Source organism: Phyllobates terribilis, unplaced genomic scaffold (genome assembly GCF_046119375.1).
Source record: "Phyllobates terribilis strain yellow unplaced genomic scaffold, ASM4611937v1 Scaffold_12__6_contigs__length_324123572, whole genome shotgun sequence".
NCBI lineage: Eukaryota > Metazoa > Chordata > Amphibia > Anura > Dendrobatidae > Phyllobates > Phyllobates terribilis.
The window spans coordinates 272,155,483-272,178,486 of NW_027362772.1; the positions used below are offsets into that span (position 1 = coordinate 272,155,483).

General features: G+C 41.8%; 1 protein-coding gene across 7 annotated transcripts in view; it reads left to right on the plus strand.

The window, feature by feature from the left end:
• NCAM1 (neural cell adhesion molecule 1) overlaps positions 1-23,004 on the plus strand; it is a 353,077-nt gene that overhangs the window by 208,084 nt on the left and 121,989 nt on the right. For 6 of the 7 annotated variants that reach the window (XM_073656982.1, XM_073656984.1, XM_073656988.1 and 3 more), the window contains exons 2-7: positions 13,333-13,407; positions 14,733-14,942; positions 15,486-15,629; positions 17,646-17,783; positions 18,104-18,221; positions 20,794-20,957. In XM_073656982.1, coding sequence (XP_073513083.1) covers positions 13,333-13,407; positions 14,733-14,942; positions 15,486-15,629; positions 17,646-17,783; positions 18,104-18,221; positions 20,794-20,957 — 849 coding nt within the window. The remainder of the gene's footprint in view (positions 1-13,332; positions 13,408-14,732; positions 14,943-15,485; positions 15,630-17,645; positions 17,784-18,103; positions 18,222-20,793; positions 20,958-23,004) is intronic. The other variant, XM_073656983.1, reaches the window with a different exon arrangement.

Consider the following 23,004-nt stretch of genomic DNA (forward strand, 5'->3'; position numbering starts at 1 on the left):
TTTAGGCTGTACTACTACAAAATTACACTGTGAGCTCCAACCACTTGGTATAAACCATAAAATTGGCACATATCTCGGGAACCATATTTCTGATTTAAAGCAAAAACAAACAAAAAAAACAGAATACTCAGGGAGCAGCAAGAATAAAATAAGAGCAAAAACTAGACACTTTTGACATGGTATGAATTTGAACTTAAAAACCACATAGTGTTGGAAGGTGGACACTCACTTTAAAGGGAAGCTGTCAAGACAATTTAGGCCTCCAAACTGCCATCATCTTGTTATCCTGAGATTCAGCATAACACAGAAGCAAAACCTGAAAACTGCAAAGAGTCATAAGGGTGGTGTCCGTGCTCAGAAGAGTCACACTGGCTTTTGCGATTCTTGACATGATTGGCATCCAGCAGCCTGGGTACATTATCACAAACCACCTTTACTAGCAAGTGGCACATGAGCAGGGAATTGGTGTGTGCTGACCTTAGCTTCTTCTGTGACGTGTGGCAGATATTGCAAGAAATGGCTTTTAGTGGCTACTAGGAGGGGTCTGGCCAGTGTGACTCTTCTGAGGAGCAGCTCCGCCCTCATGACTCTTTACCGATTATTTGAAAATAATTTATTTTTCTGCATTTTTAGTATCTGTAAGGACAGCATTGTGAACCTTACAGTGTCAGAGATAAGAGGCTGCTGGAAGTTTTGGAGCATATATTTTCATAACGGATTCTCTATAAATCCCATCATGCACAATAGATTGGTATCAGGAGAAGCTTATTTCTGTAAGAAAAAAACAATCTGCAATCAGAACTTTAACTCCCCCAACAATCAATTGTCCAGGGCCACCATTCACATTAGACTGTCGACCGAACCTGTCGATATCAGGGGATTCTTCCTACATTTTTTAATTTGTAAGGAGTGGTTTATGTCTACAAAAATTCACCTTTCTAGGAGGTGAACCACAGAAATCGCTTCCCGCCACTGAGTTTGTTGTGGGCTAATTAAGTGAGGAGCATCACAAATGATCTGCTTGTGTTTTTGGAGACTTGTCTCAAGTAACTCATTAACTAATCAATCACATTGCTGCAGAGATTTGACCCATTGTCCCGGCATCGATCCTTTCTACAGGTTGCTTTTTTAGTAGGAGAGTGGCAAAGCAACTTTCAAATTAGTCCATGCTCCACGGGATTGTCTGCCTGATCTTATCAGTTTTAATTGTCCTTCGGTCAAGAACTTACTTTTAACAGCAAAAAAAGAGCTGAATAATTCAATATCCTTCCCTTTTCCCAGAACTTCAATTAAATGCTTACAGCGGTCCTTTTAAAGACTGATATGGAGCGCACACTTCTCCTACCCCCCACCGCGCACAATAGATTGGATGGCCACACAATGATTAGGATTAGATTAGTAAACATGGTGACCACACACGTAGGTGCCAAAGATGCAGGAATGGACCTGTTTGATGAAATTTTTGACTTATTTGACAAATTTCTAGAATCTTCTCATCTGTGCATAATTCATTTACACAGAAATAATAAGAGCTGAACTGGGGGGGGGGCTTAATTCTGTGTAATTACCATAGGTGGTAATTTACCCAGTTACCCCCCAAAAGTACTAAAATGGACCAGAAGTAACTTTTGAAATATGAATTGATGGATTAAGTTGGTGTTTGGGAGGTTGGACTTGACCTACATAATGGCATAAAGGCAACCAGTCACATTGGACATGTTGCCTGCCCTGCCGGCTGTATGTTAAGTTATCCATACACATTGGACAAACATTGGCCGAAATCGGCTGGTTTTATTGACAATCTAAAGTGTTTCAGGACCTCCCAACTTTCCTGTACAAATGATGTCAGGGGAAATAAGCATATGGCATGTCTGATTTTGGACTTCCAATCCTTTTGTTGTCAGTGAGATAAGCCTCCGCCACAGGAGTTTGGCATCGGCTCTTTCATAGAGAACAGAAGAGCGCTTGGCCGAGCGAGCACTCCTGTGTATGGGATAGTCGGTCACGACAGCTGAGACAGCTATCTATGGTGTATGGGTAGGCTTTAGCCCAATTTCCATTCCAAAAATAATTATTTAAATATCTGAATCCTCAATCAGCCGACAGCTCCTTCTCCCAACGCTCCCATGGATGCTCATTTTAGCCTCCTCCTTGTGCGGTAGAAAATGGACCACTCAACAAAATTGGTGGGGTCGAACAACTCTCACCTACTGTATGTGGGAGAATTGGGAGAGATGGCTGTCAGCCAAATTGTTTCGCCGACAGCTATCTAATTGTGTATGGGGGGATTTAGGTAATATATACCGAACTTTTGTGGGAAATTTTTCAGTATAACTTATAGTTCCAAAAAAGAAATTGTGAGTCCAGTGGGCGGTCTTATCAATATTGCTTGTGTAAATGTGCATACAAAGATAGCTGTCAGCCACTGGTAGGACCACCCTCTGGACAACGAAGCCCAGATTGAGCAGGAATAAAAAAAATAAATAAAAAATCAAGAAGTACTAAATCTTACTAGTTTTTAATCTTGTCTTCTTTTTCTGCCCTACAGCCTTCTTCCCACAATCCAAAATACATGACAGGTTGCCTTTAGTTATCATAACACCGAGCAAGAAAAGCCAATCGGATCAAATTGCTGTATCGTAAATGAGTTAGGTCTGGGTAACTAGAGATAGATTTGTTTTTTTGATAAAGTAACTTAACCCTTCATTTGATGTGGTAGGTCCAGTCTAATAGGATCTAATATCTTATACATAGAGAATATAAGAAGATCACATTGGTGAAGTGTTTGATCTGAGATCACCACTGACTTCCAGGACGAAAGGGCCCCATAGGGTGGTCACACCGCTTTAGCACCGCTCAGAGATTTCTGCCACCAAATCTGATAAAACCTTCTAAACCTTGATCTGAATGACTTTTACTTGAGATATTGCATCAAGTTTCTGATCAGTGCCAATGATTCAAACACTGGAGTTCTTTAGAGACGGCACTTTATAAGTGTAAGTCATTCATTTTCATAATACGAAGTGTAAATGCCGCTGTTCTCCTGAATCCGGCGATTTTTTTCTTTTGTTCCTGCTCCTCTCCGTTCCTGAGATATGGTCTCCTCTTCTCTGTATATAAACCTAGTCTATTAAGGTAAGTGGGCATGGTCCTAAACTCTTCTTTGTTTTTGGGCCACACCCACTTGGCTAAATATACTAGATTTATATATAGGGAAGACGGGCCATATCTCAGTAATGGAAAAGCGCAGAAACAAAATAAAAACATCACCAGATTCAGGAGAACAGCGGCATTTGTACCAGATATAATAAACACTGACTAGCAAAATTTAAAATATGTATATAATATACACTGATGAGCAAAAGGATAACAATTTGAACTTTTGACTTTCATGCTCCATATCTCACCATCCACTACTCCTCGAATATAAGACTACCATCATTTTATAGACAATTATCTTGGCTATCTCATACATAAAATTGACTTGCTACTATTTAGCGTATGATTAATTATGCAGATTCTTGTCATGTCACTGTATTGTTACTGTTTTGCGCCTAAAAATCTAAATTTTAATTTTTATTATTTTGTTAGTATTTTGTAAATCAATGTTTGGCTTTCAACACTGCCTGAATCCTTCTGGGCATGCTATCAATCAGATTCAAGCATATCTCGACTGAAATCTGATCTCAGGTCTCTTCTACACATTCCCAGAGTTGGTGCATACTGGTCGACTCAATTCGGTATGTATACAGCTTTTTCTCCAACTCTACCCACAAGTGCTCGATTGGGTTGAGATCTGGGGCCTGGAGGCCAATCCAGAACCTCCACTTCATTGTCATTGAACCATTTCTTCGCCAATCTTTACATATGCTTCGTGTACAAAGTAACTTGTCTTGTAGGATACTCACATATAGCTCAGCATTGAGATCACCATCGATCCTGGTCAAGTATCCAATGCCTTTGGCCGGGAAACATCCCCATATCATCAGACTTTCTACACCAAACTTGGCAGTTCCTTCAATTTCTCGATCCATTAGCCCCTTTTCCCTTGTTTCTTTCAGACCCATTTGCACCCATCAGAGCCTAGTCTATAGACTTTTGTCTTATCACTCCAAAGTACCCGTTTCCAATCTTCTACTGTCCACTTTTAGTACTTTTTTGCAAACTCGAGCCGACACTTTTTATGATGATATTGAAGTCAAGGCTTCTTCACCTTATTTCAGGCCACCATTCCAGACTTGTGTAACATGTGGCGCATGATCCTTGCATGGATGTCTGTGATCTCACTATTACAAAGCATACGAGCCACCTCCCCTGCCGTGTTTGTCGCTCCAGAACTGATAGACCTTGTGATGAGCCGACTTGTTGACTCCGATATTTCGCCTGGTCATCCACCTCTTGGCTTCTGAATGGATGGACGGACTTCATTTCGTATTCTACCAGCTGTCATGGCACTCACATGATGAAATTTGGCAATTTTCTTGGCCGAGAGACTGCTATCGATGAGCTGGATGATGCTGCTTCTCTTTTCTTGGGAAATCTTCATGGCTGCTCCTCAATTCGAACCAGAGACCTTTCACTTGGGAATCAACATAACACACTGAGCTATTAGGGAATGTGAGAACAGGTTGTAATATGAAGTACATAGGAAGAAAAAGATTTTTCCACCACCAGAAGCAAAACTGTAACAATGCAATGACATGCCGAGAATCTGCATAACTAATCATATGCTAAATAGGTGTAAGTCAAATTTATGTACGAGATAGCCAAGATGATCGTCTATAAAATGATGGTGGTCTCACAGTAGAGGCAGTAGTGGATGGTGAGATATGGAGCCTGAAAGTCAAAAGTTCAAAACACTATTACACTTTTGCTCATCAGTGTATATAATATACATATATATATACACAGAAAATTAATTTTATAAATCTACCATTGATTATGACATACAACATCTCTTTGAAGATGACCATTAATACTTTTATTGATTATTGCATGCCTTAACTGACATGACACTTTGGAGCCCCTTGCACATACTTGTAAACTGTCTTGATATTGGGAAGACAATCTTGTGTACGAAGTGGATATTTTTGGGGTGTTTCTAGGGCAAGTAAATTGCATAAGTAAATTAACCAAAGTCCGAAAAATATCGCCAAGTGATTAGTGCTTATATATTGGAAAATGTTGGACCATTGGTTCAAATCCCTCCAGAATTTTCTCTTTTTTTTTATACGTCGTGTAAATATAAGTTTACTATTTTCATGATAAATAATTCTTACATTCATTCCGCTTGGGGTTTTCAAGAATAAATGAGATTATATTTTTCCATAGCGAGTGCACACCACAAGCGGTTAATAAATTGCGTTGACATGCCGTTAAATTGATATTATCCAGACAGCTTGTCTCTATCAGACTCCTCCATTATACTCGTCCCTTTCCACCAGCTCCCTATAATTAAATCTACCTGTACTCATCTATCTAATCTAATAACCACAGATGACTTTGCTCATACAAGTTTATCACAGTCTTCGATGCAGATAATAATAATATCCATTCATTTTATGTGACATCGGCCCAGTGGACAAACACTGGTTATGGAAAAATGGAAAATTTGAGCATACAGAGTCGCCTGTAGCATATAATGTCTCCTCCTGCAATGATCTGAGGACCCACGAGCTGCGTTTGTATGATATTGTCATTTCGGCTGCATCCCACAGGGTACAACCTTAATTACTATCAGTCAGCTCGAGATGAGATCAGGAAGGCAGAGCAGACACAGAACCTTTAGCTCCGTGTTCCATCACCATGGTGATCCCCATTATTCAGACCTAAGGGGGAGCCTCCCCAGCTGACACCGCGCTCATCGCGTTTCGCACTCCTCAATCCTTTCCCTGCTACTTAGATCCCACTGATGAGTCATTTTGTATCACAACGACCTTTTCTTCCACTACCTGCTGTAACATCTATTCCGCGCCTATTCAGTTCAGAGGTCTTGCGGTTGTATTTGTCCTCGAATACTGTACATTGTTCCATTTTTTTTTCCATCTTTGCAAGAAGAATAAAAATGTCTAAGCGAACAGTCACTTGTATATGACTTTCACCTTTCTGATTTTAAGATTGCTTATTATTCGCATTCGATCTGCCCTCCCATTTTGGCAGTTATTTTTTTTAGAAACTTTTACAGAATTAATAGGATTAAAAATTAGTCAAAAGTATAAGCATATATAGATGTACCGTATTTTTCGGACTATAAGGCGCACCGGATTATAAGGCGCATTAACAAAAAAACTCTGCTGAAACGTCTTGGTCCATATATAAGGCGCACCGGACTATAAGGCGCATTAAATTAATCAAGGCTCAGACCGTAAATCAAATTTTATTTAACTCTTTCACAATAGCTGCAAATCAATACATTTGCTTTTTCAGTTCATTCTTCTACCACAAATCCATCAAACTCTTCATCTTCAGTGTCAGAGTTTAATAGCTGGGCGATTTCGGCATCAAGCATGCTCGGGTCCTCCTCATCATTATCCGAGTCGGTCTCGCCGCTGATGTTTAGCTCTTCTTCAGTGATAATTCCAGACTTCCTGAAAGCTCGGATGACACTGGAGACTGATACCTTCTCCCAGGCATCCACGATCCACTTGCACATAGTGGCATAACTCGCCCGGCGTTGCCTCCCGGTGTTGGTGAATGTGTGGTCCCCTTCTGTCATCCAATGCTCCCATGCAGCTCTCAATTTAACTTTAAAAGACCTGTTGATGCCAATATCTAGTGGCTGGAGCTCCTTGGTTAATCCACCCGGAATGACGGCAAGCTCCGAATTAGTTTTCTTCACTTGGTCTTTGACAGCTTCGGTCAGATGGGCGCGCATAGAGTCACAGACCAATAGGGATGGGGATCTGTGAAAAAAGCCATCCGGTTTCCTGACGTAGACCTCCCTCAGCCACTCACTCATCTTCTCCTCGTCCATCCAGCCCTTTGGATTAGCCTTGATGATGACACCAGCAGGAAACTGTTCCTTTGGCAAAGTCTTCCTCTTGAAAATGACCATGGGTGGTAGTTTCTGGCCATTAGCCTGACAGCCGAGAACTACAGTGAAAGATGACTTCTCGTTTCCTGTGGTACGTATAGATACCGTACTGGTCCCTGTTTTCTCAACAGTACGGTTTATGGGGATGTCAAAAGTGAGGGGGACCTCATCCATGTTAGTGATGTGTTCTGGTTGGATCTTCTTTTCATTTATTTTGGTTATACAGTAGGTGCGGAAAATGGCCAGCTTCTCTTCATAATCCTTTGGCAGTTGCTGGCAGACAGTAGTTCTGGTGCGGATAGAGAGATTGCGCCTTTTCATAAAACGAAAGCACCATGAAGGACCTCCTCGAAAGTCCTTGATCTCCATGTCGCGTGCTATCACTGTGGCTTTTAGGCGAATAGAGACAGTGGAGACGCTTCTACCTGCGGCTCTTTGTTCGATAACCCACTGTTCTATTTTGTCCTCCAAATGTGGCCATCTTGCTTTGTTTCCTCAGAAACTCAGTTTGGTCTTCTTTCCCTGGCGTAGGGCATCTTCTTGTTTCCTCCACTTACGCACCATAGATTCATTTATGTTGAATTCTCTTGCAGCTGCACTATTTCCATGCACTACTGCATGACTTATAGCTTTAAGCTTAAAATCTGCATCATAAGCATGTCTCTTAACAGGAGGCATTTATGGGGTAGTCGGTATAGAAACTTAAGCACGGGGCTCCTGCGCACAGAGCTGTATGTGTCACCGCGCTCAGTGAGGATCCTGACTACGGTGGCCGTATTGCTTAAGCCAGGTGCGGGTCCATATATAAGGCGCACCGGACTATAAGGCGCACTTTTGATTTCTGAGAAAATTTTGAGATTATATGTGCGCCTTATAGTCCGAAAAATACGGTATATAAATATTGATATGCAAAAAGATTCTTGCTATCCTTTTCAGCCGAACCAGGTCAGTTCATACTTCCTCGGTCGGCCCTTGAATGCCGGCATCCTGGGCTCCTCCTGCGACTACGAAGTAACCAGGATGTCGCTGATCAAGGCACATAATGTAGTAAGGTGAGGTCTTATGACTAGGCACCCAGAATACCGACATTCGAGTGCTGGCAGAGGAAGTTGGCACTGCCATGTCCGGCTGTCACAGAGTGCCGAAGTGGATGTCGGATCAGGGTAGTGCAAATCTTGCTCTTCTCAGCTCAGTGTTTTTGGGAATAGTCTAGTTGGCACAATGGTTCATTGGTTGATAATGCGATGTGAAATGGGGAAGAGAATGGTAATGGGGGCTATGGGGGAGAGAATGGAAATGGAGGCGAGAATGGAAATGGGGGCTATGGGGAGAGAAAATGGAAATGGTGGCTATGGGGAGAGAGAATGGAAATGGGGGCTATGGGGAGAGAGAATGGAAATGAAGGCTATAGAGGACAGAATGGAATTGGTGTCTGTGGGGGAGAGAATGGAAATGGGAGCTATGGGGAGAGAATGGAAATGGGGGCTATGGGGAGAGAGTGGAAATGGAGGCTATGGAGGACAGAATGGAATTGGTGTTTTGGGGAGAGAATGGAAATGGGGGCTATGGGGAGAGAATGGAAATGAGGGCTATGGGGAGAGAATGGAATTGGTGGCTATGGGGGAGAGAATGGAATTCGTTTCTATGGGGGAGAGAATGGAAATGGGGGCTATGGGGAGAGAATGGAAATGGAGGCTATGGTGGACAGAATTGAATTGGTGGCTATGGGGGAGAGAATGGAAATGGGGGCTATGGGGAGAGAATGGAAATGGAGGCTATGGTGGACAGAATTGAATTGGTGGCTATGGGGGAGAGAATGGAAATGGGGGCTATGGGGAGAGAATGGAAATGGGGGCTATGGAGGACAGAATGGAATTGGTGTCTGTGGGGGAGAGAATGGAAATGGGGGCTATGGAGGACAGAATGGAATTGGTGGCTATGGGGGAGAGAATGGAAATGGGGGCTATGGGGAGAGAATGGAAATGGAGGCTATGGAGGACAGAATGGAATTGGTGGCTATGGGGGAGAGAATGGAAATGGAGGCTATGGAGGACAGAATGGAATTGGTGGCTATGGGGGAGAGAATGAATGGTGCTCCGGGGGAGACAATTGGAGCTTCACTAAGCACTAAGATTCTATGGGATTTTGCTGTGGGCATGTTCTGAGAATTGTGCAGAGGTCATTGTGCAAGGAGGGAGAGGACTTGAGTTGTGGCCATCACCTATTGTGAATGGTGGATCCTGTGTGATAGGTGTTTTCTTCACTGCAGTCCTGCCTGTAATGATAATGAGATGACTGCTGAGAAGTGATCTCTACAAAACAAGAAATGTCCGATTATTACCAGTCTCAGTAGACAAAGTGAGAACTGCAAAACTTAATATATAGTGATATGGAAAATTCAAAACAACATCTCCAAAGATTCCTAAAAATATGCTCAAAATATATTTACCAATCAGCTATTTGTTATCGGAGGTAGTTTAATACCATTTTTACATACTCAGACCGCCCTTCAGATGTGCACTGAATGATGTATAGTAGATTGTTCAATGTCAACAGGGGGCCATAGTTTTCAGCAGCACAGAGCCTGTGCTGCCGAGAACAAAGTTCCTTTGGGCAAATTAAAAGCTCATTTCACCCTACGAACGAGTGTTTTGCTCATTTGTCGGGTGATCAGCAGCCTGTTTACACTATTATCATGAAACAAGGTTTCCTAGGAACACTCACTCGTTCCCGATGATCGTGCAATGTAAACGCACCTTTAGTAATTATTTTGCTCCGCCATTTGCGACAGCCAGGATACATATTTGTGCTGTTGCTTTGCAATACAGGCCGTTATTTAGCTCCCAATTGAGCCTGTAAAGTGTAAAAGGTTGCTTTTTAGGTTTGACCTTCCTTTGAGTGCGGTTTACTTTGGTGTTTGGATTATATGGGTAGTAAAAAAAGCATTGAAAAAAATAAATAAGTAGTTATATGAGTATATAGAGTTGATTAGAATAATGCTGAATATTATTTTGTATGGCTTTTATATTGCAATTGTAAAGAATAAACCCTGAAATTCTAACATCACTGAATGAAACCGTTTCCATTTTCTCTTACAAACCAGAGTGTGCGCTAATAGAAAAAATGCCTTTGTAATTGTGCTTGGTAACACTTTCACCTCGATACACAGTGAAGGACGGGAAGAAGTACACTTTCATTAAAGTAGATATAGACTAGTCACAAAAGGTGACCCAGCTCAGGCTCATTTCTGCAAAATGACTTTCCCTGAGCCATTTAAATCATTTTGATTTTCCAATTTGCTTCTTTTTTTTTTTTTTTTTCCGCTCATGGTCTTTTATTGTTAAGGGGATTCTTGATCACTTAGCTAAAATTCGTATATTCCGACCATTTGCAGCTGGAGGCAGCCATTAATCACACAAGGGAAAGTTCTGTGTGTCTAGTGACACCAGGGCACTGTACTTTTATTTGTCCATTTTTATTTTCCGGGATTATTGAGGCGGTGGAAATGGGAAATGAGGATCAACAGTATGTCCTAAAGCAGGGGTCACCAACCTGTAGCTCGAGAGCCGTGTACTAAAGCAGGGGTCACCAACCTGTAGCTCGAGAGCCGTGTACTAAAGCAGGGGTCACCAACCTGTAGCTCGAGAGCCGTGTTCTAAAGCAGGGGTCACCAACCTGTAGCTCGAGAGCCGTGTACTAAAGCAGGGGTCACCAACCTGTAGCTCGAAAGCCGTGTTCTAAAGCATGGGTCACCAAACTGTAGCTCGAGAGCCGTGTTCTAAAGCCGGGGTCACCAGCCTGTAGCTCGAGAGCCGTGTACTAAAGCAGGGGTCACCAACCTGTAGCTCGAGAGCCGTGTTCTAAAGCAGGGGTCACCAACCTGTAGCTCGAGAGCCGTGTTCTAAAGTAGGGGTCACCAACCTGTAGCTCGAGAGCCGCATGTGGCTCGCGGGCCTGTGATGTGTGGCTCGCAACTGTCTGCCAGCTTGGTGCATTAGCACCAGGTCTAGCAATACAGCTATGAAGAGCAGATCTCTGGAGGGTGACTTATGTGTGTAGCCCAGCACATAAGAACAGATCTGAAAGGGGGTGAGATAGGAAACCCTGGAACTTGGTATACTGCCTTGGTGTGATTTCAGTGGAAAAGCTTTGGCTGTCATTATACTGGTAATAGGGGGCTCTGGGTGTCACTACTGAGAGTGGGGCAGGGGCTGAATGTGGCTCTCAAGGTCAGAAAGGTTGGGGATCTCTGTCCTAAAGGATGGCTCTATGTAAAGGATAAGTACTGCTGTTTGACTGGGTCGCCCTTGTGCCTTAAATTTCTGAAATTTCCTAAAATTACAGATTTACGGAGTAGAATTACCAGCGTAATACAAGCTTGTTCCCTACATGTCATGGTCCATTGCAAATCTATGTTTGAGGGTCCTGAAATCAACATATCTCCGCGTCTCTGGTTCTTGTGACTATCAGGCTTTTTTTAAAAACTGCATTACTAGTGTATATTTGACAGCTCCCGGCACATACTTTAAACAGATCCATAGCCCCCCCATTTATTTATTTCCTTTTTTTTGCTCATTGTACTAACATGGGAACCTACCAGGAGACGAATGACATTGGTGTTGTAGCTGTGTGTTCTGACTCAGATTACGGGATCACCAGTGAGGCCAAATTATGGGACTCAGACCTCTCAGTCTCGGGGGCTCAGAGAAAAGAAATGCACATCGTTGTGAACATAAAAAATCAGTTTAACCATATGAACAATATTCATTTACAGACAAATGTAGTTCCAATTGTAAATTTCCATCAGCTGCCCTCTTCTCACAAACATGTCATGAGATTTTGTTAGATATTATGTCTTTCTCTGTATACTACCCATAACACACAGTTTTCTCAAAATATTATATATGAATTAGAAAAATATTAGACAAAATATGAAACCTTAATTAAAATTTTAAACAAAATATAAGACTATGAGACTAGTTAATACTAAAAAATATAGAATGTGGAGGAAAATATTAACCCTTCTATATCAATGGTATTTATTAATGGGGTGGTCCTGTTTCCTTTCTAAAGAGTTCAGAGCGGCAGTTAAGTAAAGTTGTTCCTTAGTTGTTCCTTAGCAGCCATGTTGCCTTGATCCATTCTTGTGCCCAGCGATCTGGTGACTCCTTGTTGCCTACCTCGGAGCGCAGCTCCTCATTGAGAAGGCAAAATTAATTAAATGCAATGACAAAGATTACTCACCTTCCTCTTGGGACACAATGCAGGTAAAACACTAAAATAGGACAACCCCTTTAATCCTACAAGTCCAATGTTTCCTTTGGGAAACCTTGATGGAAATCTTGAACGGCCACTACATAACGCAACGTGAAAAGAGCCTACCAGGTGTTGAAGATTTATTTTATTTCCAATCAGATAACAATTTTTAATCGAGATGTGCTTAAAAGAAATTTGTTAGCAGCTTATTTATTCTGCATTATGAAGACCCTGATTTCAGAGATGTATCTCTTAGTTAACAATCAAGGTTTTCTCTGCTGCAGATCTAGCAGAGCTCAGAATGCTGAGCTGTGTATAACTCCTCCCACACCTCTGATTGGCTGCTTTCTGTGTACACTGTGCATAGGCAGAAAGCTTTGGGGGCTTTGATTGGACTAGGACGCACAAGGCACCTAGTCCTGTAGTGGTAATCTTTTGCTGATAAAATGCTGACTCTATTGAAACAGCAAAACACAGCCCAGTAAGTGTTAAATTGCTGGAATCAGAGTCTCTGTCCCTACATCCTGCTTTTCTCAGATTACATAGCAAAAAACTGCTTACAGATTCCCTTTAAGCTATAAGTTCTCCGCTTTCTTATATCACTTACATAATTGAAAATTGAGGAAATGTAATTAGAGGATGTGCCTCGAAAGTCTACGGCTGCGGCCCCACTATCAATATTCGGTCAGTATTTTTTCTCAGGAGTGGGAGCCAAAAGCAGGAGTGGGTGATAAATGCAGAATTGGTGCTCTTGTTTCTATTATACCTTTTCTCTGATTGTTCCTCACCTGGTTTTGGCTCCACTCCTGAGAAAAAATACTGACCGAATACTGACCAAATGCTGATAGTGGGGCCGTGGCCTTAGGCTGTGCAATAAAAAAAAACAAACATGATTTTGCAACCTGTTGTTCCTAAAAATAATTGTGCAGATTTTAATAGTGATGATGTTGATAAATATTCTACATAAAAATCACAAATTTGTTGTATTTTTTATTATTTAAATGTAAAATGTGATAGTAACGTCTTACTGTTTCCATTTCCAGCAGCTCTAGAAGTCACCATTGTTCCTGACCAAGGTGAAATCAGCCTCGGGGAATCTAAATTCTTCTTATGTCAAGGTAAAGATCTATATAATCGGTAGTATAATATGTTGCAAAGAATAAATCAGAGTTTTGTATTATATTGTAATAATAATAAGATTGATGTGACTTAAGCCAAATTTACCTTTCCTGAATTTTACTGAAGGTCAGGCCACGGGGGAACAGTCTGTACTATTGGGTCATAGATTAAGAAACAGCATGTGATGCCAGTCAGCTGCCTCTAAAGCCAACAGGATGTTTTTTCTTAAAAGGCACAGATCAATGAAATTGGAGAGTAATATTGAAAAGCAGTAATGTGGTCTTATTCTCCTTACACTGCCTAGATTGTAGTACCTTTTCTTAAAAATTATAGCCCAGAGTGGAAAATCATGGGTAGCAAATCAGATAAGAGGGAATGTAAAACCTTATTTATGTGTAAGTATGGACGGTTTTAGTAGACACATGATCCGGCAGTGGGTGTGGACCCATTGCGCCCGGGACGGACTTAACCTGGAGGGACATGGCTAAGTGACTACCTGGTTTTCACTTGAGTCATCTGGTGGGGAGTATAGACTTGGCCGCAGGTAGTCACCAGGTGTCACTCTAGGGCAGTCCCCGGACCTGCAGCAGCTGACCCACGGGTCAGAGCAGGTATGCAAGGTGCAGAAGGGCAAGACTGTAGTCAGACGGTCCGAGGTCGGGGCAGGCAGTACGGGTCACTAAACAAAGCCGGGGTCAGGATTGGAGAGATCAGACAGAACGGGTAAATGAGCCGGGTCAGAAACAGGGAAGAAAAGACGAGAAAACATACTAACTGAACGCTGGAGACGGACTGGAACAGAAACCAAAGTTCAAGCAGGGAACAAAAGGAGGAGCATCCTAATATATCCACTGCTGGCAGAGGATATGGTGGGGAAGGGAAATCTTGCAAGACACAGCAGGATTAAATTCCTGCAGGATCTGGCCAAGGTGGAAACAGCAGGGATATCCATCAGAGTTGGAAGTGCTGCATGAAGACTCAGCGTGTTGGCCTGACACGGGGAGGAGCAGAGCAGCGAACGTAGTGAGTAGCACGGCGCTGGGAACGCGTGCATGTTACCGTTGTGACAACACAATTGATTTATTCAAGTTTAGATATTTTCTTGAAAGAGAATAATAGGATAATGGTTACATTTTAATCTAGTCTGATCGGGCAGGACTTTTCTCCCTTGTAGGCCAACTTGGCCCATACCCCGTTAAGATTTTTGACCTTCCTATTTTTAGCTATATAATTTTTCTTGTTTCTTTTTCTTTTACCACCTTCTTCCATTGTCTTAGTTTAACTATTTTCACTGATCTTCTCCTTTGTTTTCATTGTACTTCAGTAATCGGTGAAGCAACTGAGATCTACTGGGAATCTCCAACCGGTCAAAGATTAACTAACCAACAGCAGATTTCTGTAGTGAAAAATGATGACTACTCCTCGACACTTACCATATACAACGCCAGCATTCCAGACGCCGGGACTTACAAATGCATTGCCAGCAGCCCTGAAGAAGGACGGTCGGAAAGCACTGTCACACTCAAGATTTATCGTAAGATTTCCCATTAATTCTAAGGGCAAATAAAAGCAAAGATATTGCCATATGGTTGTATTTTCTTCTTCCACTTTGATAGATTTAAGGAGGAACTGGCATTCCTTCTGACTCGTATGTTTTAGTAAATGTTAACAATTCTAGATCATTTTGTTTTAGATCTCTGCATTGTGTCGTTCCTTTGTTATTGCTCTTGGAACTTTCTGAATTGACAACTGGGTGTTACCATTCTCCTTGTTAAAGGGGTGTGTCCTTACACAGTCTGGCACTGGCATCTCTGATTGGACAGTGTCATACTGACTGTATAGTGACTCTCCCCCAAGGAACATCACAAGGCGGAGTTCTAAGAGTAGACATTCCAGAATGGTTATTTCCTATGGAAATGCATGCAAGTATTTAGTAAAATACTAAAATAAACTAATTAAATGAAGATATTTGCAATGTAACACCACCTCTTAAGGCACATCACGTAAGCTGCTTATGAATTGTCTCAGCAGGTTGTTCCATAAATGTTTCATTACGTCCCTTTTTTTTTTCTTCCAGAGAAGCTAACCTTTAAGAACGCTCCCACCCCGCAGGAATTCACTGAAGGGTCAGACGCCGTTATCGTTTGTGATGTCTCAAGTTCACTGACAACGGTCATTATCTGGAAGCACAAAGGCAAAGATGTGCAGTTCAAGAAGGACAGTAAGGAATTAGCTTATGAACTAAAGATAGCGAAATGTATAGCATCATGTCGTATGTGAAATATCAACAATATTACAGAATTTTGCCATTTACATCCAGTATTCTGTCTGGACATATTAGCACAACTTCGTTCAACTTCTCCAAATTTCTTCTACAACAGTGTTGGGAGACTGGGGCTCCCACATTGTCACTAGTGATCGTTCTATGAATAGTTTAAATGAAACATGTATATTTTATTTTTTACTTTTGGCTGATATTTTGATATTAAATGGAGACAATAAATTTAGAAAATAAATGGTTAAATCGGAAAAATTATGCCTAATGGTCCAATGGAAAATTGGAGAAGTTGGTCATAACAAAGTCATTGCTAGATATTCCCTTACCTGTGGCAAAATTTCAGTTCAAGGGTTTAGTTGAGTGGTTTGTTGGCGCCTCTTACATCTCAGCACCTATGTCATATGCCACTCCACCTTACTCCCCCCCACTCTAAGCTTAATGCCCCCTCGGTGAAGGAATGAATCAGATTTAAGTTTTTATTTTGCTAAGGGTGCCTGAAACAAAAAAACAGTGGTCAAGTAAAAGCTACAAACTTGTTCCGACTGATTTCTTTTGGTCTGAATCAATTGCTTTTAATACCAAATACTTATGTATGGACAAATTTACACAGTACCATTACCATAGATGTCAATGGCCAACTTTACACAGTACCATAGATGTTGATGACCAACTTTACCCAGTACCATAGATATCCATGGCCAACTTTACCCAATAGCATAGATGTCCATAGCCAACTTTACCCACTACAATAGATGTCCATGGTCAACTTTACTCAATAGCATAGATGTCCATGGCTAACTTTACCCAGTACTATAGATGTTTATGGCCAACTTTCTTCAATACAATAAATGTCCATGGCCAACTTTACTCCATAGCATAGATGTCCATGGCCAACTATACCCAATGCAATTGATGTCCATGGCCAACTTTACTCAACAGCATAGATGTTCATGGCCAACGTTACTCAATACAATAGATGTCCATGGTCAACTTTACTCAATAACAAAGATGTCCATGGCCAACTTTACCGAATACAATAGATGTCCATGGCCAACTATAAATCTAAAGGCCACCATAAACATTAGACAACTGTTGGCCGAAGATTCATTTGGCCGACAGCTATCTCTCCTGACTTCACCGTACACAGGAGCTCTTGGCATGGCCTGTATTTGTCTATGATTCTGTCAGTAGTTTGTCAACGGGAAATAACAAAAGGATCGGTCTTTGTAATTCAGTAGGTCGGATCATTCTCTCTATGTACATCATCTTTCAAGGAACAGTCAGGGGGCTAACTTTGCTCAATAGCATAGATGTCCATGGCCAACTTTACCCAGTACAATAGATGTTCAATGCCAACTTTACTCAATAGCATGGATGTCCATGGCCAACTTTACCCAATACAATAGATATCCATGACCAACTTTACCCAATACAATAGATATCCATGGCCAACTTTACCCAATACAATAGATATCCATGGCCAACTTTAAAATCTAAAGGCCACCAAAAACATTAGATATCTGTCGGCCCAAGAATCATTTGGCCGGCAGCTATATCTCCTGACTCCTCCATACACAAGAGAGCTCGGCTCGGCCAGGTGTACTTGTATTTTATTTTGTCGGCGGTTTGTCAACAAGAATGAACAAAAGGATCGGCCATTGAAATTCAGAAGGCTGGATGCTTCTGTTCAGGTACATCAGCTTTCAAGAGACAGTCAGGAGGCCCCCATGCACATTAGACGGTCGTGTGATTCTTGAGTTCAGCCCACTATAATCTAATGTGTATGGGGGCCTTAACAGGTAAATATATTTCATACCCTTCCCATCAAATCATGCATTATCTTATCCTTGAAGTTCTAAAACTAGATTTTAGTTCATCTTCTCCACTATTGAAGGGGTTGGTATTCCAAGGCGTGAGGTAATCATAATTCTTGATATTTTTTATCTCTTTTCTCTACAGTCCGCTTTGTTATACTGGCCAATAATTATCTACAAATCCGGAACATTAAGAGAACAGATGAAGGAACATACCGGTGTGAGGGTCGGATCTTAGCCCGAGGAGAGATAAACTTCAAGGATATTCAAGTCATAGTGAACGGTACTCTTCTTGTGCTCTTCTTGTACCAGTCCTCTATTTTACAGATTCTTGTCAAGAGGAGATACAGCAACTTCTCTTTGTGTCTCTCTGCCTCCTGCTTTCTCCGTCTCTCCATAGACTTCTATAGGCATCAGATGTAACCTGATCCCTCAGTGTAGACAGATCTGTGAACATATTTGTACAGTTTTTGGTCAGTACAGGAGAGAAGTGACTGATAAGGGGAGAATGAGTCACTTTTTGTATAATACAGTGTACTACAAATGTTCTCTTGTAGTGTTATATGGAAAAAAGTAAACCACAAACCCTATTGTCTTCTCCAGTTCCACCAACGGTGCGTGCCAGGCAGCTGATTGTCAATGCCACTGCCAGCATGGGAGAGTCGGTGACTGTAAGCTGCGAGGCTGATGGATTTCCTGAGCCTGAAATCAGCTGGACAAAGTAAGTGATGTCCATATGTAATTCACATTGTAATGATATGTGCCAGGAAGCGGACGCAAAAGCACGTCGTGTCATAAAAAAGCGACTAATCTCATAGTATGCTGCACTGAAAGAAGTCTAGGGTCATAATTATTATCATCTTTGATGGGGCCTGACAGCTGTCACCCACGCCAATTATTTGTTTCCACTCCTGCTGTGGCTGGACTTGAGAGCCAGCATAGCTCCATACACTTTGTAGTGGCTGTTCTCTAGTGCTGCAGCTCAGCTCCTATTCACTTTAATAAGAACTGAGCTGCAGTGCCAAGAATGGCCACTATACAGTGTATGGGGCTGTTCTGGCTCTGTACGTCCAGCCACAGCAGGAGCTGGAAACAGCTGATCGGTGGTGTCAGATGCACCCACCTATCTGAGGTTGACGACTTATGCCAAGAAGAGGTCCTCAACATTTACAGTGGCATGTAAAAGTTTGGGCACCCTGGTCAAAATTACTGTTAATGTGAACAGTTAAGCAAGTTAAAGATGAAATGAACTCTAAAAGGGCTAAAGTTAAAGATGACAAGTTTCCTTTGTATTTTAGGCAAAAAAAAAAATATGTATTTTAGCTTTTAGATTTTAAAAATTACAAAACGAAAATGGGCCGATGCAAAAGTTTGGGCACCCTGCATGGTTAGTACCTTGTAGCGCCCTCTTTTGAAAGTATAGCAGTTTGTAATCACTTTTTGTAGCCAGACGAGAGTCTTTCAATTCTTGTTTTAGGGATTTTCATCCATTCTTCCTTGGAGAATTCTTCCTATTCTGTGAGATTCCTTGGTAGTCTTGCATGCACTTCTATTTTGAGGTCTAGCCACAGATTTTCAATGATGTTCAGATCAAGGGACTGTGAGGGCTATTGTAAAACCTTCAGTTTGTGCCTTTTGAGGTCATTTATTGTGGATTTTGACGTGTGTTTAGCATCATTATCCATTTGTAGAAGCCATCCTCTTTTCAACTGCAGCTTTTTTACAGATGGTGTTGTTTGCATCAAGAATTTGTTGAAATTTTATTGAATCCATTCTTCCCTCTATCCGTGAAATGTTCCCCGTGCCATTCGCTGCAACACAACCTTAAAGCATGATTGATCCACCCCCATACTTAATGGCAGGCGATATGTTCTTTTCCTGAAATTCTGTGCCCTTTTTTCTCCACACATGCCTTTTAATCATTGTGGCCAAAGAGTTCTGTATTAACTTCATCGGTCTACAGGACTTGTTTCCAAAATGCATCAGCCTTGTTTAGATGTTCTTTTGCATACTTCTGATGCTGAATTTTATGATGAGGACACAGGAGAGGATTTCTTCTGATGACTCTTCCATGAAGGCCATATTTGTGCAGGTGGCTCTGAACAGTGGAACAATGTACCACAACTCCAGAGTCTGCTCAATCTTTCTGAAAGTCTTTTGCAGTCAGGTGGGGGGTTCTGATTTGCCTCTCTAGCAATCCTACGAGCAGCTCTCATTGAAATTTTGCTTGCTCTTCCAGACCTTATCTTGACCTCTACTTTAACTGCCATTTCTTAAATACATTTCGAACTGAGGAAAGGGCAACTTGAAAACGCTTTGCTATCTTCTTATAGCCTTTTCCTACTTTGTGGGCCTCCACCATTTTCATTTTACGTTTGCTCGGCAGCTGCTTAGAAGAGCCCATGGCTGCTGTTTTTTGGCACAAGGTTAGAGGAGGCTGGCTTTTATAAAACTGGGACATTTGCATCACAAGGCTATTCTTAATGATGATAGCGAACTAGCCATAACCCTAACAAGCTAATTAATGTCTGAAACCTTGGTAAAAGTTATCTGAGTACACAAAGCTCCAAGGGTGCCCAAACTTTTGCATCGGCCCATTTTTGTTTTGTAATTTTTAAAATGTAAAAGATGAAAATACATATATTTTTTATTTCGCCTAAAATACAAAGGAAATGTGTCACCTTTAATTTTAGGCCTTTAAGAGATCATTTCATCGTCAACTTGCTTAACTGTTCAAAATAACTGTAATTTTGACCAGAGGCTCCCAAACTTTTCCATGCCACTGTAAATCCTGGACAACCCCTTTAATTAATGGTTTGTCTTTAGACACATACAAACTGTGGACAACAAAACAGTTATTTTAAAGGGGTTTTCAAGGATTTCAGTTCCCACCAATCTAATATTGATGATGTAACCTAAGGTTAGCTCATCAATATCAGTTTGGTGGCGGTCTGACTCCCGGCACCACCGGCACCATTCATTTTTTAGTGGCTGTTCCTGGTACTGCAACTCAGTCCTATACAATTGATTGGACATGAACTGCAGTTAGGCACAGCCGCAACCATATGTCCAGTGCTAGGCACAGCTGCTACCATACGTCCAGTGCCAGGCACAGCCACTGGTGCTGTGCCCCAACAATCGGCATGGAGGATGTCCATGTCTTGCTTGATGGAACTATACCTAGAATCGGATGCATGCAAAAATATAAAGCCTGCACATTACTAATGAGTAGTCAGATAGCAGTCATGAGTTTTATCCTTTCTAGTAACTTTATTTTTATTTTCCTGGCACAGGAAAGGAGAAACCATAGAAGATGGAGATGACAAATACTCCTTCAGTGACGACATATCAGAGATGACCATCAATGGAATCGAAAAAGACGACGAGGCCGAATATAACTGTATCGCCGAGAATAAAGCCGGTGACAGCGAGGCCACCATTCTTCTCAAGGTCTACGGTGAGGACACATCAGTCTATTGGGAAATCAGTGGCAGTCACAAGCAGCCAGAGTTGATGAATACAGATGTAGCAGCAGCTGACATCAGAGTGATTGAGAATGGCGGCCGTATACAAATAGCGTAGAGCGCCGTGGCGCACCACCCATCTAGTGCGGCAGCCATAATGTTGGTGGCCTTATTCATAATAGGGCATGTAAAGCAGATATGGTGCAGCTCCTGCATACTGAGTACAATTATATATATAAGTAGTATGCGCCTCCTAGTTTTCACCGCTTCTCCTTGCTTCCTTTTCTCAGATGACTGCTGCAGCCAGTTAGCGGCTGCTGATTGACTGAAGCTGTCAGACTCCCAGTCTCCTTGCTCTTTCCTCAAAATCAGAAGGAGTTTTCCCACCCAATATCCATCATCAGCAATGTTATGGAGAAGTGACGAGGGTCTTGTAGGTTATGTTTTCTTTTTTTAAGCACCGCCATGGGCCCATTGTTAAAGCGTATAGGGCTATGTGCCCACGATGCAGAAATCCTCTGGATTTTTCCTGAGCGTTTCTGCATCTCCCTGGCAGAAAAAACGCATGCGGATTGTACATGCGGATTGTACATGCGTTTTCCTGCCAGGGACATGCGGATGTGAAGCGTTCTTCACATGCATTTCCGCATGCGGGTTGACAAGCGCTTTCCAAGCGGTTTTAGCATTACTTGGAAAAGTGCTTGACAACTTGGTCACACTATATAAATACATGCAACCAGCATGGATTTATATAGTGTGACCAAGTTAATAGTTGAAAAAGAGATTAAAAATGGTAAAAAATATTATAAAAACCATTATACTTGCCTTCAGATGCGTCCGGTCTTGCGTTCGGTCTCTTGTAAGGCTCGCAGTGGTGTGAAAGGACCTTCCTTTACGTCATTTAGTCATGTGACTGGTCACATGACTGCTGATGTCAGCGGTCACGTGACCCATCACATGACTAAATGGCGTCATGGCAGGTCCTTTTAGACCATCACGAGCCGTACAAGAGACCGGACGCAGTGGAGAAAAGACCGGGGGCCATCAGAAGGTAAGTATAATGTATTTTTTTATTTTAATTCTTTTTTTTTACAGGTACTATGGTACCCGGGTCTGGAGGAGAGTCTCCTCTTCTCCAGACCCGGGTACCATCCGCACATTGAATCGCTTAATATCCGCATGTACAGATATTATGCGGTTCAATGCAAGTCAATGGCGGCGAAAACGCCGCGATTACGCAAAATAATTGATAGTGCTGCGGATTTTTCCGCAATGATAATCTGCAGCGGAAATATCCGCAGCATGTCCACAGCACATGCAGATTATCATTGGGGAAAATGGCAGACCTTCTACTAAGCGTTTTTTAAGCGTTTCTGGAGCGGAATTGCCACTGCGGAAATGCTTAAAAAACGCATAGTGGGCACACAGCCTAACAGTAGTTGGCAAAATCCTATAAGGTACCCAATACAGGTTAGAGCAAAATTGAGAAACCAGCTGATTTCATGACACCGTTTTATGTGTATTGGAGCCGCCTGACTTTAAGACTCACACCTAACTGTTGATGTCTGGTTAAATAGGATCAGGCATATTGAATATCAATATGCCCGATCCTTTTATTCTCAGGAATGATAAGTTGTCCCCTGAGATGTCTGAAGCCAGATTACTCCCCTCTCCCCATTCAAAACACACAAATTCTTGTGTATGGTTCGATAAGCGGAATGAGATGTCAGGTTTCAAAAGTGTATGACCAGTTGAAGTTCCTCAGGGGGTTGCTATAGAGTAAGTTGGTGCCTTTGACATAGTTTTGACCCTCAAGCATATTACTGACATATTCCCATTAAAAATCCATTTTTAGTGAGTGGTGAATTGCAAAATTGCTATTTTTCAAGGAGAGACAACCCCCTTAAAGATTAAAATAAGCCTTCAATAATTTATCTACAGCCTAAGACCCAAGACCAGTAACAGTACCCAAAACTCTCAATATGCTTCTCACGGCTGCTACTTCAGGAGGGTACTATTAATTCGATTTCAGTCTGTATC